Source organism: Dreissena polymorpha, chromosome 7, assembly GCF_020536995.1.
Source record: "Dreissena polymorpha isolate Duluth1 chromosome 7, UMN_Dpol_1.0, whole genome shotgun sequence".
Taxonomy (NCBI): Eukaryota; Metazoa; Mollusca; class Bivalvia; order Myida; family Dreissenidae; genus Dreissena; species Dreissena polymorpha.
This window is the reverse complement of record NC_068361.1, coordinates 8,449,141-8,465,871: the sequence shown is the minus strand read 5'-3', so window position 1 is coordinate 8,465,871 and position 16,731 is coordinate 8,449,141. Positions and strand designations below refer to the sequence as shown.

The following is a 16,731-nucleotide window of genomic DNA, read 5'->3' as shown; positions in this document are numbered from 1 at the left end:
TTCTGTCGATGTCTGCTGAATCGAAACCCTAAAAATTTTCATCATCCGTGTCGTTGTCGCTGTCGAAAAAACTTCCTCATCTCCTCGTCAGTCTTCCCAGTTGGCTTTTCCGTGTAGTAGCAGTCTTCAGTGGTGTCTTTGTCTTCTTCAGCTGTACGGGTGTCTGATATATTTTTGGCCAGGTCTTCCCAAATAGCCTCATCCTTGGTCCCGTCAAGATTATTCGAAATGCAGTATTTTTGAAATGCTTGACAATGATATTGGGGTCAAGTTCATTCCATGCATCAATAGTCCATTGGCAAATTTTTCGATAAAAGATGTCAATAACGAAGTGCAAAAGTACCCGTTCACACCTACTTTAACCTGCAAAACACAAGTCCTTCACACCTACCTTTATCTGCTTTCATTTTATGTCGACAACAGCCCATAAAAATGCAATCAATGAAGAAGTTTGAAAACACCCACAAAGATATTTTTATCTTTTAATTTTTGTCAAAACTGTTACTACCCCGTTCATACCTACCCTTACCCGCTATTTGTTGTTTCCACAACTACCCCTTCAGACCACAACATTATAAGGTGTAGTTATCTACAATAAAAAAAAGGCGGCAATTGTGAAGATTTGTGATTGCAAAATGGATTTTTCCCAATTTAGCAACCAGGAAAGCGTTTTGTCAATGTACTATGTGCACCCAATTTTTATTATGAAATTTGGAGGTAAAAACTGTGCGCTATATATCCTTTAGGCACCTGGTTGATTTTTGCAGCGAAACACTGTAGCGTATTGAAACATATACTATTTTTCTCTTCTCAGAACCAGGGCTTTTTTTAAAGGTAACACCTACAACGTTGTTAAACGTGCATGTTTTCCACAATTTTAAATACTGTAACGGATTTTCGCGTTTAAAAAAAATACATTTTACGGTTCACAATGAAAATAGGGCCTAACATACGTTTTTAACCGTCACAGTTGTTTATCGTCAAACAATTATCTGCTTAAATACGTTATAATATGTTTTAGAAAGGGATGCCCCATAGCAGTTTCTACCGTATTTTTATGCTTTGATACAACTGGAAAATGAAGTGCATGAGAATACTAAGAAGAACTGTAGCGTATTTTTTACAAACTGTGTCAATAGCAAATAAACCTCTGTAACGCATAAAAACGTATTTTTGAAAAAATCAATACAGATCAATAAATAATATTACACATGATCCGTTGTATGAGTTGATTTTTTTTTACCAAAAGGTTGTCATATAAACATTTGAAATGCAGAACTTTCTTAAGTTATACCACAAACATGACAGAAAATCATTGTTTTCAAAATACCACTCATTTGCTTTTTTTCAGATGAATTTTGAGCATTTAAATATTTATTGATTTTAACTTTTCTTCTTCTTCTAATAAACTTCAAGCCTCGAATACAAGTAATGTCGAAATTGGTGAACTATGTACATGTGTCTTTGAGAACAGAACTGTGCTTTAAAATGGTTGTTTCATACATTAATTTTTACAGTGAGCGTCAAAAGAAAAAAACGGTCAAAAGATAAAAACGGCCGATTATCTAGGCAACCGACTGCAGCCTGGACTTAAAGTCCTCGATTGTAGTTGTTGCAACAACTGTAGATGGTAACAAGTTCCATTATCTGATAGTGCTCGGGAAGAATGAGCACATGTGTAAGTTTAAGTCGAGATGGTGGTACCATGTATTTCCAGCAATGACCTCTGGTGTATGTTATGGTTGGACTTACTACATTGAGATAAATTGGAATGGCTATAAGATGGTGTACTATCCTGTCTTATTTTATTTGTTTGTTCTTGATTAAGTTTCAGTTCATATACAAACATTGATACTTGTATTTTTTAAGAAAAAAAGTGTCAGGGTTCCTATGCTTAATTGGGATCTGGTTTTGAAACAACGAAATTTGTATGTATTCTATAACGTTGTAGTCGTTCACTGTAAAAATCGCCCCGGTTTTGAGGAGAGAAAAAACATGAACGTTCTAATACGTTACAGGTGTGCAAAGGATATGGTAAAATACGGTAGTTGTATACCGTCTAGTATAGTTGTGTTTTTAGGGTGGAATGCAGTTTTATGCAGGAAGGTATTGATAACAAATATGGTTGTTTTTTATTGCAGCATTAAAGCCCCACTTAACAAATAAAAAAAAATAATAAATTAAAAATTGCTGCGTATCATATGTAGTCAATATGTTTCTAACAAAATACAAGCAACTTACCGAATCGAGTGCCTTTTCATATACTTTGAATTGACTCAGGCTTTTACAAATGTGGAACCTGTGCATCCGCATTTAAATGTGACAGTATCCTGTAATATCTGAATTCTTAGGGTAGAATGGGCTGCCTTAAATGCATACATAAGTTCTGTATATTCTTTGATGCTAGGCAGTTACACTAGAATGACTAGGGGAAAAGTTAGTGGGTGTGTTAATTTAAATCTGAATTGATCTGCACAACTGTTGGCCTATAGCGAGCTGTCTAAAGACACAGATTTCACAACTTTAGTGTTGCTTCATGCCTAAGGGACATGCAGATGCAAATGTCAAAGTGTTCAGTTGGCAGATTTATATAGAGGAAAAAACAGATTTATATGAGGAAAAAACTGTATGGTTGGAGAGCGATTCGAAAACATGCCGTTGATATTCTATTAATGATTTAGAGTGAAAAGGTATTGGAAAGACATATTGATCTGTGATGGAATTACCATGACTTTGTTAGAAACTGATCAGATAATGAAACTGTGGATGGATTATTGAACGACAGAATTCAGTTTTTTGTTGTTTGTTCCAGCTAGATAGATGGTGTGTGTACATTTTAATGGACTAAAACTTGAAGATTGTGAGTTCTAGCTACTTAATAATAGATCTCTTTTGTGCTGTCATAATTTGTGGGATTTTTCTCACAATTGCTTTAAATGCTTATAGTTTAAATTTCCATTGCGATAGTTACTGCAACACAAAATGTTTTCCATAACAACAGTAACCACAAGTAATCATAGCAATGTGTACATATAGCTTTTATGGAAAATAAAATCTTACACAGATCTTCTTTGCCATGTCATTTGTGTGGTTCTATCATCCAAATCTTCATTCGGAAACACAAGCAGCGAAAGTTTATCACTCTCATATAAGTCCCTACAGAGGGAATACCAATGTATCTCGGCACGGACCTAGGTATGGTAAACGCTACAGACCAATGAGGGAGCAATCATACAGACAGTTTCCTCATCATAGAAACAGCGGGGTTTGTGGGATAAGCAAAAGTTTTGATACTCTTCCACCTCCACCTGAGTGAGTAAATTTCATATTTTAAAAAATTAAATAAAAACTTTGCCCCATTGGAGCAAAAAGGTACCATGTGCCTTCTAATTTAAATATAATATGGTACCTTTTTGCACCCAGTGGGCCAAATAGAAGGTATTTTTATGGTAAGATTATTTAAATGTGACGATAAATTTTATGTCAGAGTAATATACCCATGTGTTAAGTATATAAGCTGAAATTAATGTGCATGTTATTTTTACAACTTGGGCAATAAAGTGCACAATTAATGGCAAGTCTATTCATGATCTGAAAAGAAAGTATAACATTAATAAAGTATCCCCGATGAAATTCTTTTTTTTACTGTGAACATTAAATTTTACGGGCATTAATTATCAAGGCCGAGTTCAAATTCACCTCAACTGCCTCAGTTGTTTTTCATCAAATTTTCACTAAAAACTTTATGATTTTTAGCTCATCTATTTTTGTTAAAAAAATTATGATTTATTGTCATCACCTTGGCATCGGCGTCTGCGTCGGCGTCCGGTTAAGTTTTGCATTTAGGTCCACTTTTCTTAGAAAGTATCAATGCTATTGCATTCAAACTTGGTACACTTACATGTACTAACTATCATGAGGGGACTGGCAGGCAAAGTAAGATAACTCTAGCGTGCATTTTGACAGAATTATGTGCCCTTTTTATACTTAGAAAATTGAAAATTTTGGTTAAGTTTTGTGTTTAGGTCCATTTTATTCCTTAAGTATCAAAGCTATTGCTTTCATACTTGCAACACTTACAAACTATCATAAGGGGACTGTGCAGGCAAAGTTATGTAACTCTGACTGGGATTGTGACAGAATTATGTGCCCTTTTTATACTTAGAAAATTGAAAATTTGGTTAAGTTTTGTGTTTAGGTCCATTTTATTCCTACAGTATCAAAGCTATTGCTTTCATACTTGCAACACTTATTAACTATCATAAGGGGACTGTGCAGGCAAAGTTATGTAACTCTGGCTGGCATTTGGACGGAATTATGGGCCCTTTATACTTAGAAAATTGACAATTTGGTTAAGTTTTGTGTTTAGGTCCACTTTATTCCTACAGTATCAAAGTTATTGCTTTCATACTTGCAACATTTATTAACTATTATAAGGGGACTGTGCAGGCAAAGTTATGTAACTCTGACTGGCATTTGTACGGAATTATGGGCCCTTTATACTTAGAAAATTGAAAATTTGGTTAAGTTTTGTGTTTTGGTCCACTTTACCCCTAATGTATCATAGATATTGCTTTCATACTTGGAACACTCGCAAACTATCATAAGGGGACAGTAAAAAGACAAGTTGCATAACTCTGGTTGTCATTTTTACGGAATTATGGCCCTTTTTTGACTTAGTAACTTTGAATATATGGTTAAATTTTGTGTTTCGATCCACTTTACTTCTAAAGTATCAAGGCTATTGCTTTCAAACTTCAAATACTTTCGTGCTATCATGAGGTTACTGTACATGGCAAGTTGAATTTTACCTTGACCTTTGAATTACCTTGACCCTCAAGGTCAAATTATTAAATTTTGCTAAAATTGCCATAACTTCTTTATTTACAATTAGATTTGATTGATACTTTGACAAAACAACTCTTACCTGACATACCACAATAGACTCCACCCAAACCATCCCCAACGCCCTCCCCCACCCGAATCCCCCCCCCTCCAATTTTTCCAATGACAACCACACCATCACACGATACCCCCCCCCACCCCCCCCCAAATTTTTTTTTTTTGAAACGGATAAAAAACACAAATATTTATTTTTATTATTTTATTTTTGAAATACCGTCCTTTGTTATTTAAATTGAGAGTCCCTTCACCTTTAAAAAGAAAATAGATGAGCGGTCTGCACCCGCAAGGCGGTGCTCTTGTTTTTATAATTAAACCCAAGCCAGGAGTTATTGCCCTTGAATTATTTTACATTGACTGTTAAACCTTGTTCAATATTTTTTTTCCATTTAATCTGCACCAAATATGAATTTTTTTTTTATATTATATCTTGCACATAAGGTCTTTATAAGCAATATTTTCACCCCAAGAATTGTTTAAGATCCTAATGTTTAAGGCCCTAACATTTCCCTTAACATTAGCCTTTTACACTGTTTTCGCTCTATAAGTCGAAAACACTGTTTTTGTCCAATCTTCAACATACTTGAGGAAAAGGTTCAAGGATAGTATATCTTAGCCAAGATAGATAATGATCAAATTGTTGATGGGGCTGCAGAGTTATTACCCTTAAGGTGGGTTCCCACTGCTAATCTCAGAAATTTCCAGAGCAAACCCGACCAAGCTCGACTAAAAAGGGTTTACACGACTTCTTCTCGACCTCTTGTTGATAACACACGACCACCACACGACTCATTCACAACGTCCACTCAACCATCTTTACGATTTCCGCTCGATCATCTCGACCTAAACGCGAGCCCTATACGATCTCAGCTCGACCAAGTGGAACTGCAGCTCGATCGCCACCAGATCTCCACACGACCAGATCATGATGGTCGTACTACAGTCGTACAAAGCGATCTAAAATAACTCGGGTAGAGGTCGAGCGGATCGGGTACAGAGCTCGTATATGGTCGATTAGCAATCGGGAAGTGATTGACATGTCAAAAAATATCAGGTGGAAGCCTGACCGATGCCGACCTACCCGACTGGCCACTCATGTCGACCGAACCAGACCAGTACCCAACCGCTTGGTTGGGCTTGATCGAGTTGATCTGATTGGCAGTAGGAACCCAGCTTTAATTAAACAAATAAAAACATTTTTTTTCTCCATGTGTCTTAACAGTTTTCATGCAATCTTTAACCAAATTGATATTTTGTTAATAACAGCTCTTGTTAAATCTTAAAATGGGAAGAACGTACAAAGTTAAAACACATGCTGGATAATAATAATATCAAAACTGTTTTTTGTAATAATCAAGGGATCTAAAACTGATGGATCATGCACTGATCCAACTAATATGAACTGATGGTAGCAGCAACATTGTTGGTCAATGTATTATATTGCTGAATTGGCCAGACATTGACCTACAAAACATTAGCAGGAGCGCTGAAGTGTTCATTATGATTGGTGTGTTTGTGCTAATTAGGAACTGGTACATGTGAAAAAAATTCAGATGACCATTTTCAAATCATAGAGCTTGTACACTGGTGTTTTGATATCTTAATAATAATGCAAGATTTGTAACAAAAACAAGTTAACACATTCTGAAGTTCATATAAAATGTGTCACAATGTAATAATTATTACATACAATATATTTATGGATTTTTATAATCTTTTGAATTGCAATAACGCCTGACTACCAATATACTGTATATGCTCTAATAAATGCCGGGGGGCCATAACATTTACCTAAGGTGGCGCGTTAATCATTAGCGATCAAAATAATTGTATTATTTTGGATATACCGCTATAAGAACGTTATCATTTGAGTTTGTAGCTCATTATTACAAAATTTCACATATTTATTTAAGGCATGTAATTTTGCTTTGACAATTTAAGCAATTAATGCATAAATTGTGTATGGAATTGTTTATGTATTTTAAAAAAATGGGTATCGCGCATTTATTACATATTATACATGGTAATTGAATTAGTTTTAGAAATTAAGTGTTTATCATTACATTTGTATATTTCATAAACTCTTTATTCATGCTGGTAGAGTTCACAAGTATAACTCTTTCAGTGCTGGAACCGAATTTTGAAGGACTAAGCAAACAGTTTGGATCCAGATGAGACGCCACATAACGTGGCGTCTCATCAGGATCCAAACTGTTTGCTATTCTGATAGTATTCTTTGAAAAATATCAAAGAAAATGCTAATTTTAAAAATTCAGAAGACGAAATTTTAGCAGACGACAAATTTCCCAGCATGAAAAGGGTCAATTGTGTAAATTTACTGTTGCCTGCATTATAAAGAAGCAGTTTTCTACATACAAATTGATACATACGGAATATTACGCTAGTCAATTGTTCCAAGGGTTTGTATCACTCGAGTGGCTTGTGTGATGACGTATCACACGAGAGGCGGAGCCTCGAGTGTGATGCAAAATAGCACAAGCCACGAGAGTGATACAAACTCTTGGAACAATTGACTAGCGTAATATTCCTTTTATTATATACAACAACTAACGAAAACAGTTAACAAATGTATTATATACTTTAACAAAACTGACAAAACAATGACTAAAATGGTACGCCATAGTTTATTTAAGACGCGTATGAATACAGTTAATGTAAATTAACGTGTAAACATTCGAACCGGGAAAACACAAGTTTCAGACACGCTTACCTTAATGCCATCGATAATCCAATTTTTATAACAATTAAGTTGACAACTTTAATCCGATGTATATAACAAAAACGTTTAAACGATATGCACTTCCACTTCTATCTTCCATGTCTTTATCGAAACTTAGTTTAAACCACACTATTTTATTGTATTCCTATCGAAATATACATTTATGCATGATAAACACACACTCCAAAATAAGTTTTTAACACATCGTTTACTGCTAAAAAACACCAGGTCCGACATGTCCTTACAGAGTTTAGATAAAACTATTGTGTTTTGTCACAGAAATGACGTCACACGATGTACTACGTAATATATTTCGTAATATAAAATATTTCTATTTTCGGTGCGTGTAATGTGACGTCATTAAATGAGTCGAAGTAGTCCGGCTAGTATGGTAATACGGAATTGGAAACAGCGAGTACCGTAATACGGGATTTTTTATTTCAACAATTGATACAACCTGTATTTTGTTAAAAGCATTAACATGTATATAATAAAAATTGTTACTACCATATGGTATTTGTTCAGCTGTCCATTCCAAAGTTGCCAACCTTACCTCCCACAGTATGATCAAGGGGAATCACAAAGGTGGGTACAAACATTGATTCCTTAGATGAAGTCATGGTAACCCTTATCTCCCACAGTATGATCAAGGGGAATCGCAAAGGTGGGTTCCTGAACATTGATTCCTAAGATGAAGTCATGGTAACCCTTATCTCCCACAGTATGATCAGAGGAATCGCAAAGGTGGGTACCAACATAGATTCGTTAGATGAAGTAATGGTACCCTTTATATCCCATGGTATGATCAAGGGGAATCGCAAAGGTGGGTTCCAACATACATTCCTTAGATGAAGTCATGGTAACCCTTATATCCCATGGTATGATCAAGGGGAATCGCAAAGGTGGGTTCCAACATACATTCTTTAGATGAAGTCATGGTAACCCTTATCTACCACAGTATAATCAAGAGGGATCACACAAGTGGGTTCCAACATTGCCTCCTTAGATAAAGTCATGGTAACCCTTATCTCCCACGTTATGATCAAGAGGGATCACACAAGTGGGTTCCAACATTGCTTCCTAAGATGAAGTCATGGTAACCCTTATCTCCCACAGTATGATCAAGAGGAATCACAAAGATTGGTTTCAACATTGATTCCTTAAATGAAGTCATGGTAATCCTTAACTCCCATGTTATGATCACGAGGAATCACAAAGGTGGGTTCCAACATTGATTCCTAAGATGAAATCATGGTAACCCTTATCTTTCACAGTATGATCAAGAGGAATCAAAAAGTTGGGTTCCAACATTGATTCCTTAGATGAAGTAATGGTAACCCATATCTCCCATGTTATGATCAAGAGGAATCACAAGGTGGGTTGCAACATTGATTCCTGAGATGAGGTCATGGTAACCCTTATCTCCCACCGTATGATCAAGAGGAATCACAAAGATTGGTTCCAACATTGATTCCTTAAATGAAGTCATAGTAACCCTTATCTCCCACAGTATGATCAAGAGGCATCACTAAGATTGGTTCCAACATTGATTCCAACATTTTTTCCTTAGATGAAGTCATGGTTACCCTTATCTCCCACGTTATGATCAAGAGGAATAACTATGATTGGTTCCAACATTGATTCCTAAGATGAAGTCATGGTAACCCTTATCTCCCATGTTATGATCAAGAGGAATCACAAAGGTGGCTTCCAACATTGATTCCTAAGATGAAGTCATGGTAACTCTTATATCCCACAGTATGATCAAGAGGGATCAAAAAGGTGTGTTCGAACATTGATTCCTTAGATGAAGTCATGGTAACCCTTATCTGCCACGTTATGATCAAGAGGAATAACAAAGGTGGGTTCCAACATTGATTCCTTAGATGAAGTCATGGTAACCCTTATCTCCCACGTTATGTTCATGAGGAATCACAAAGGTGGGTTCCAACATTTATTCCATAGATGAAGTCATGGTAACCCTTATCTACCACGTTATGATCATGAGGAATCACAAAGGTGGGTTCCAACATTGATTCCTTAGATGAAGTCATGGTTACCCTTATCTTTCACAGTATGATCAAGAGGAATCAAAAAGGTGGGTTCCAACATTGATTCCTAAGACGAAGTCATGGTAACCGTTATCTCCCACACTATGATCAAGAGGAATCACTGAGATTGGTTCCAACATTTATTCCATAGAAGAAGTCATGGTAACCCTCATCTCCCATGTTATGATAACGAGTTATAACAATTTGTGTTCCAACATTGATTCCTTAGATGAAGTCATGTAATCCTTATCTCCTATGTTATGATCAAGAGGAATAGCAGAGGTGGGTTCCAACATTGATTCCTAAGATGAAGTTATGGTAACCCTTATCTCCCACATTATGATCAAGAAGAATAACAAAGGTGGGTTCCAACATTGATTCCTTAGATGAAGTCATGGTAACCCTTATCTCCCACAGTATGATCAAGAGGAATCACTAAGATTGGTTCCTCCAACATTGATTCCAACATTTATTCCATAGATGAAGTCATGGTAATCCTTATCTCCTTTGTTATGATCAAGAGGAATAACAAAGGTGGGTTCCAACATTTATTCCATAGATGAAGTCATGGTAACCCTATATCCCATGGTATGATCAAGGGGAATCGCAAAGGTGGGTTCCAACATAGATTCCTTAGATGAAGTCATGGTAACCCTTATCTCCCACCATATGATCAAGAGGAATCACAAAGATTGGTTCCAACATTGTTTCCATAGATGAAGTCATGGTAACCCTTATCTCCCACAGTATGATCAAGAGGAATCACTAAGATTGGTTCCAACATTGATTCCAGCATTTTTTCCTTAGATGAAGTCATGGTAACCCTTATCTCCCACGTATTGATCAAGAGGAATAACTATGATCGGTTCCAACATTGATTCCTTAGATGAAGTCATGGTAACCCTCATAGCCCATAGTATGATCAAGAGGAATCAAAAAGGTGGCTTCCAACATTGATTCCTTAGATGAAGTCATGGTTACCCTTATCTTTCACAGTATGATCAAGAGGAATCAAAAAGGTGGGTTCCAACATTAATTCCTTAGATGAAGTCATGGTTACCCTTATATCCCACAGTATGATCAAGAGGAATAACAAAGGTGGGTTCCAACATTTATTCCATAGATGAAGTCATGGTAACCCTTATCTCTCACATTATGATCATGAGGAACCACAAATGTGGGCTCCAACATTGATCCTTAGATGAAGTCATGGTAACCCTTTTCTTTCACAGTATGATCAAGAGGAATCAAAAAGGTGGGTTCAAACATTTATTCCTTAGATGAAATCATGGTAGCACTTATCTCCCACAGTATGATCAAGAGGAATCACAAATATAATGGTTCCAACATTGATTCCTGAGATGAAGTCATGGTAACCCTTAACTCCCACAGTATGATCAAGATGAATCACTAAGATTGGTTCCAACATTTATTCCATAGAAGAAGTCATGGTAACCCTTATCTCCCATGTTATGATAAAGAGTTATAACAAAGGTGTGTTCCAACATTGATTCCTGAGATGAAGTCATGGTTACCCTTATCTCCCACATTATGATCAAGAAGAATAACAAAGGTGGGTTCAAACATTGATTCCTTAGATGAAGTCATGATAACCCTTATCTCCCACGTTATGATCAAGAGGAATAACAAAGGTGGGTTCCAACATTGATTCCAACATTTATTCCATAGAAGAAGTCATGGTAACCCTTATCTCCCATGTTATGATCAAGTGTTATAACAAAGGTGTGTTTCAACATTGATTCCTTAGATGAAGTCATGGTTACCCTTATCTCCCACGTTATGATCAAGAGGAATAACAAAGGTGGGTTCCAACATTGATTCCTTAGATGAAGTCATGGTAACCCTTATCTTCCATGTTATGAACAAGAGTTATAGCAATGGTGTGTTCCAACATTGATTCCTTGGATGACGTCATGGTAACCCTTATCTCCCACATTATGATCAAGAAGAATAACAAAGGTGGGTTCCAACATTGATTCCTTAGATGAAGTCATGTAAACCTTATTTCCCTTGTTATGATCAAGAGGAATAACAAAGGTGGCTTCAAACATTGATTCTTTAGATGAAGTAATGGTAACACTTATCTCCCACGTTATGATCAAGAAGAATAACAAAGGTGGCTTCAAACATTGATTCCTTAGATGAAGTCATGGTAACCCCTACATGTCATGGTCTGATCACAATGATTGACAATATTACAAAGTTTCCCTAGCCTTATCTCCCACAATTATGGTCTCAGGTCATGAGATGGGATGCATAGCAAATGTTGTTTCCACAGTGAATCATTATTACAAAGTTATGCTAGCCTTATCTGCCAGTCTAATAAAGAGCAATAGGACACATGGGTTACAACAATTATTTTTCACAATCAAAATGTTGAATCTTTTTTTTTTGAAAACAAAAAGTTAAAAAATGTCTCTTAAATTAAATGGATTAAATTGTAAAGGTCTTTCAAGGCAAAAAGCAATCTTCCTACAGTGTTTTTCATCTTTCACATATAATTATAATATATGTGTTTTTAGAAATAACAGACTTCCAGGAAAATAATAAAGTTAATTGCCAGTATTAAACCATTACTTTGAGACTTTTTTCTGCGAAAGAACATTATATCAAACTTGTGCATGTGGAAACTGCTTTATAATCACTGAATAATTTTGTTTAAAAATGTATAATAATGGTATCATTTGCGAAATACGTCACATCCCTAATTGCAAGTTATTACATTTCTCTGGAATTTAGTATCAGACACACATGTGTCTAAATGACTTCTTATTTGCTAGTTTTATCAATAATTGAAAGAAGTAAAGTTTTTGCATTAAAGTACTGTCTGGATTCCCTCAGTGAAAGTGAAAATGGCTTTTGAAACCAGCATAACACCAGAACACCTTGCTAGTAACTCGCAGTCTGTTCAGGTTTTATGCTGTTTGCTGCTTATCAGTAACTAAGGGTTGTAGATAAAGCCTTTAAAACTTTAATTTAGTAAGAAAGATATTTAATTAAATGTAACTTTCTAAGGGGCTAGTCCACCGTCAAATGCGTCAAAAAACAGTTAAGGTATAACATTTAAACCTCCGTTTTTGTTAAGCATGTATTGCAGATACATCAGCTACAACTTTTGAAAGATTTTCATTAAACATGGCCAAACTGCTAAGGTTATTGAGACAATGTGCAGGAGGCAATAGTCAGTCATTCGGGTCAAAGGTCAAGGTCATCCCTTTACCACTTAGATACGTATTTTCACGCATTTGTAGTCCCTTGTAGAAAATTTAATTTAAGTAAAGACCTTTCTTACTAGATGCAAGTTTTAATTCTTCATTTCCAACCCTTAGATACTGATGAGCAGCAAACAGCATAAAACCTGAACAGACTGTGAGTTCCTCGCAGGCTGTTCTGATTTTATGCTGGTTGCAAAAGCCATTTTCACTTAGCTTCTTATGGGGGAAAAGGTTAAAGGGATCTTATCACAAATTTTGGCATGTATTAAAATTGTCATTAAATGTTTTAAATTAATAAATCATAAATGTAAACATTGGAACTCTATAGCTCCAGTGAAAATCAAGAATACAATAAGAATACAATTAAAGAAAGAAAAAAAAGTAATCTTCAACTGGTCTCAATCCATTGACCATTGGAGTAAAAGTGTAGCACTCAAAACCATTGGGCCATCTGTGCCCACATTGATAGCGGTACTATATACTTTATTTACCGTTAGCAATCGTCATACTGTCACAAAATATAACGATAATAACAGAACTCTCCATTTTCAATTGTTTTGCGTTTGTAACGCTTTATAATTTTCGGCTTTTATCGTCAAGAGCTGCATATAATATATTTTAGAGCATGGTAAATGTTCCGTATTACTGTTTCCTTGCAAAAATTATAACTTCAACAAAAATTTGCAAATCTGAATTATTTTTTATAACACTTGGCTGCTCTTTTTTGGTCAATGATGCAATTTTAAAAAGGCATAAGTCAATCATGCTGGCTCAAGGTCACAAATAAAGTTCCATAGTTTAAATTAGCCATCATTATTTTGTATCTGCTTTATGCATGTATCTCCTATACCCACTTTACAGTTAATGTCATTCAGAAGATGTCCAGAGGTTATCAGTCAATCACACTGGCTCAAAATTTAGGTCAGCACTTGAAGGTTAGAAGAACCTCAGCAGGAGATTAAGCTTTCTCTTGAACTGCCTTGTAGACTTTGAAATAAAAATTTCAACATTTGACATGTCTATATTAAAGGCCCTATAAAGGTGACAAATCCAATTAGTATGCATATAAACTGGTTGAATTTTTACCGGATTTCAGTTACTCTTGCATAAAAAATGCTAATAACACAGCTTAGGTGCAACGTTGTCAAGAATTATGGAAATTATACCCCTTTCATAATTGGAAGAAATGTTTACAACTTTGCAACTAACGTGGTGTGTAGCCCCAAAGCGGTGACGTATTCTAACAAGAGCTGTCAGAGGACAGCGCGCTCGACTATTCGAGTGCTTGACAGTATAACGTAAGCGTTCATGGGGAAATTGTTCATATTCATTAATTTATAAGACGATCTTTCAAAAATAATAAAAGGGAAAAAAATAATTTGGAGGGGGGGGTAGGAGGGTGAGAGGGGGGTATAATGTGGGGTGTGGTTATTTATTAGATGATGTTTAAAAAAAAAATTGGGGGGGTAGGGGGGTTGGGGGGGGGTGAGAGGAGGGTATTATGTGGGGTGTGGTCATTAAATAGATGATTTAAAAAAAAAAAATGGGGATGGGTGGGGGGGGGGGTAGGGGGGATGGGGGGTGAGAGGGGGGTATAATGTGGGGTGTGGTAATTTATTAGATGACGTTTAAAAAAATGAAATGTTTTTTTGGGGGGATGAGGTTTTGGGGGGGGGGGGGGGGAAGGGATTTTGGTAGGGGCGTTGGGTATTGTTTGGGAGGAATCCATTGTGGTATTTAGGTAAGTGTTGTTTTGTCAAAGTAATAATAAAATGTGATCATAAATAAAGAAGTTATGGCAATTTAAGCAAAATGTTCAACGATCAAGTGTAAAAGGGGCCATAATTACGCAAAATGCTTGAAACAGTGGTCTGCTCTTGTTTATAGGTTAGGGTCATGTTGGTTAACAAGTATGCAACATATAAAAGCAATATGTCAAAGGATATAGGAAATATTTGGGGTAGTACGCAAACTTTAACATAGATTTATCAATAATGTGCATATTCTTAGTATAAAAGGGGAAATTATTATGACAAAATGCTTAATAGAGTTGTCTGCTCTTGTTTATAGGTTGGGGTGATGTTGGTTAACAAGTATGCAAAATATAAAAGCAATATGTCAAGGGACAAAAAAAATAAATGGGGTAGTACGAAAACTTTAACATTTGCTGCATATTCTAAGTAGAACAGGGGCCATAATTATGACAAAATGCTTGATAGAGTTGTCTGCTCTTGTTTATAGGTTGGGGTGATGTTGATAAACAAGTATGCAAAATATGAAAGCAACATATCAAGGGACAAAGAAAATATTTGGGGTAGTATGAAAACTTTAACATTTGCACGCAGACGCCGACGCCGGGTGAGTAGGATAGCTCTACTATATATATTTCATATATAATAGTCGAGCTAAAATAGCCGAAAGAACATTCAATTTTAATTCTATTTGAAATAACTTTTTACCAGCAAAAGTAACTTATAAGATGACTACAACCATTTTAACCATTTAGAAGAGACCTACTTTGTGAGTGATACCGGAAAACGTTGAAAATCAACGATATATATTTTGGTGACCTGAGTCACTTTCACTTTCCCAAGTAAACAGCGATGTAAATAAACTGATTGTTTGTAAACATGACTGACTTGAAGGACACTGTATTTTGAGCTCAAAACAAGTTGTGTTGCTCATATTTTTATTGTAATGTCCAATAGCATATATATATTGTTTTTTGATAGCCTCTATAAAAAAAATATGGGAAAAAAATATTTTAAAAAATCTGTAAATAATTACGGATCGTCACCTTTATAGAGCCTTTAAGCATGTTTATTTTAGTTAAATGAATAACAAATAATTATAAATTTGAGCATATTCGGGGAGTAAAAGTCTTAGAGCTGACATTATGCAAACTGAAATCTAATTTATGCTCCTCTGAGAGAGACAGACACCCACTCAAAAAATGTAAATAACCTCTGGACATAAAGATATTATCGTAAATGTACTGCATTAATGTAATGATTCATTCTCATTGTATTACTAGCAAAAATGTTAATATTTTCGCTGCAAATGCATAATGTATGGGGTTTTGTCTGGTGTATTGTATTATGCTTTGATGGCACCTTTTTCTGAAAGGGATATTTAGAAGAAATTCTACAATTTCTTGAGTCATTATTCCTTTCATCTCTGCTTTGTATCATATTTATTAATAAGTCTCTGTCAATAAAATCATTATAACGAGCTATATATAAATGTTGTGTTTATATTATGACTGGAACATACTAAACTATAACCAGGGTTTGGAATGATAGTTGGGTTTTCCATAAAACTATTTGCACAATAATTGTCTGTTTGTACATAATGGATACTATGAGCCTTATTCTGTGAAAACTGGGCTTAATGCATGTGCGTAAAGTGTCGTATTAGATTAGCCTGTGCAGTCCGCACAGGCTAATCAGGGAAGAAACTTTCATCTTTTCTGGTATTTTTCGTTTAAAATAATTCTCTTCTTAGCAAAAATCCAGTTTATTGCTGCGGACTGCACATGTTTTAAATGTGGCACAACCCTAACTAACTCACATGCATAAAGACATTAATGTGGCACAACCCTAACTAACTCACATGCATAAAGACATTAATGTGGCACAACCCTAACTAACTCACATGCATAAAGACATTAATGTGGCACAACCCTAACTAACTCACATGCATAAAGACATTAATGTGGCACAACCCTAATTAACTCACATGCATAAAGACATTAATGTGGCACAACCCTAACTAACTCACATGCATAAAGACATTAATGTGG

At 35.5% G+C, this 16,731-nt stretch overlaps 2 protein-coding genes across 2 annotated transcripts in view; one reads left to right on the top strand and one right to left on the bottom strand.

Annotated features, from left to right (window-relative positions):
- LOC127838647 (uncharacterized) overlaps positions 1-16,731 on the bottom strand; it is a 337,890-nt gene that overhangs the window by 84,256 nt on the left and 236,903 nt on the right. The window lies entirely within an intron of this gene.
- LOC127838204 (potassium channel subfamily T member 1-like) overlaps positions 11,592-16,731 on the top strand; it is a 128,289-nt gene continuing 123,149 nt past the window's right edge. Inside the window, exon 1 of the mRNA XM_052365795.1 lies at positions 11,592-11,673. Within this exon, the coding sequence (XP_052221755.1) occupies positions 11,592-11,673 (82 nt within the window). The remainder of the gene's footprint in view (positions 11,674-16,731) is intronic.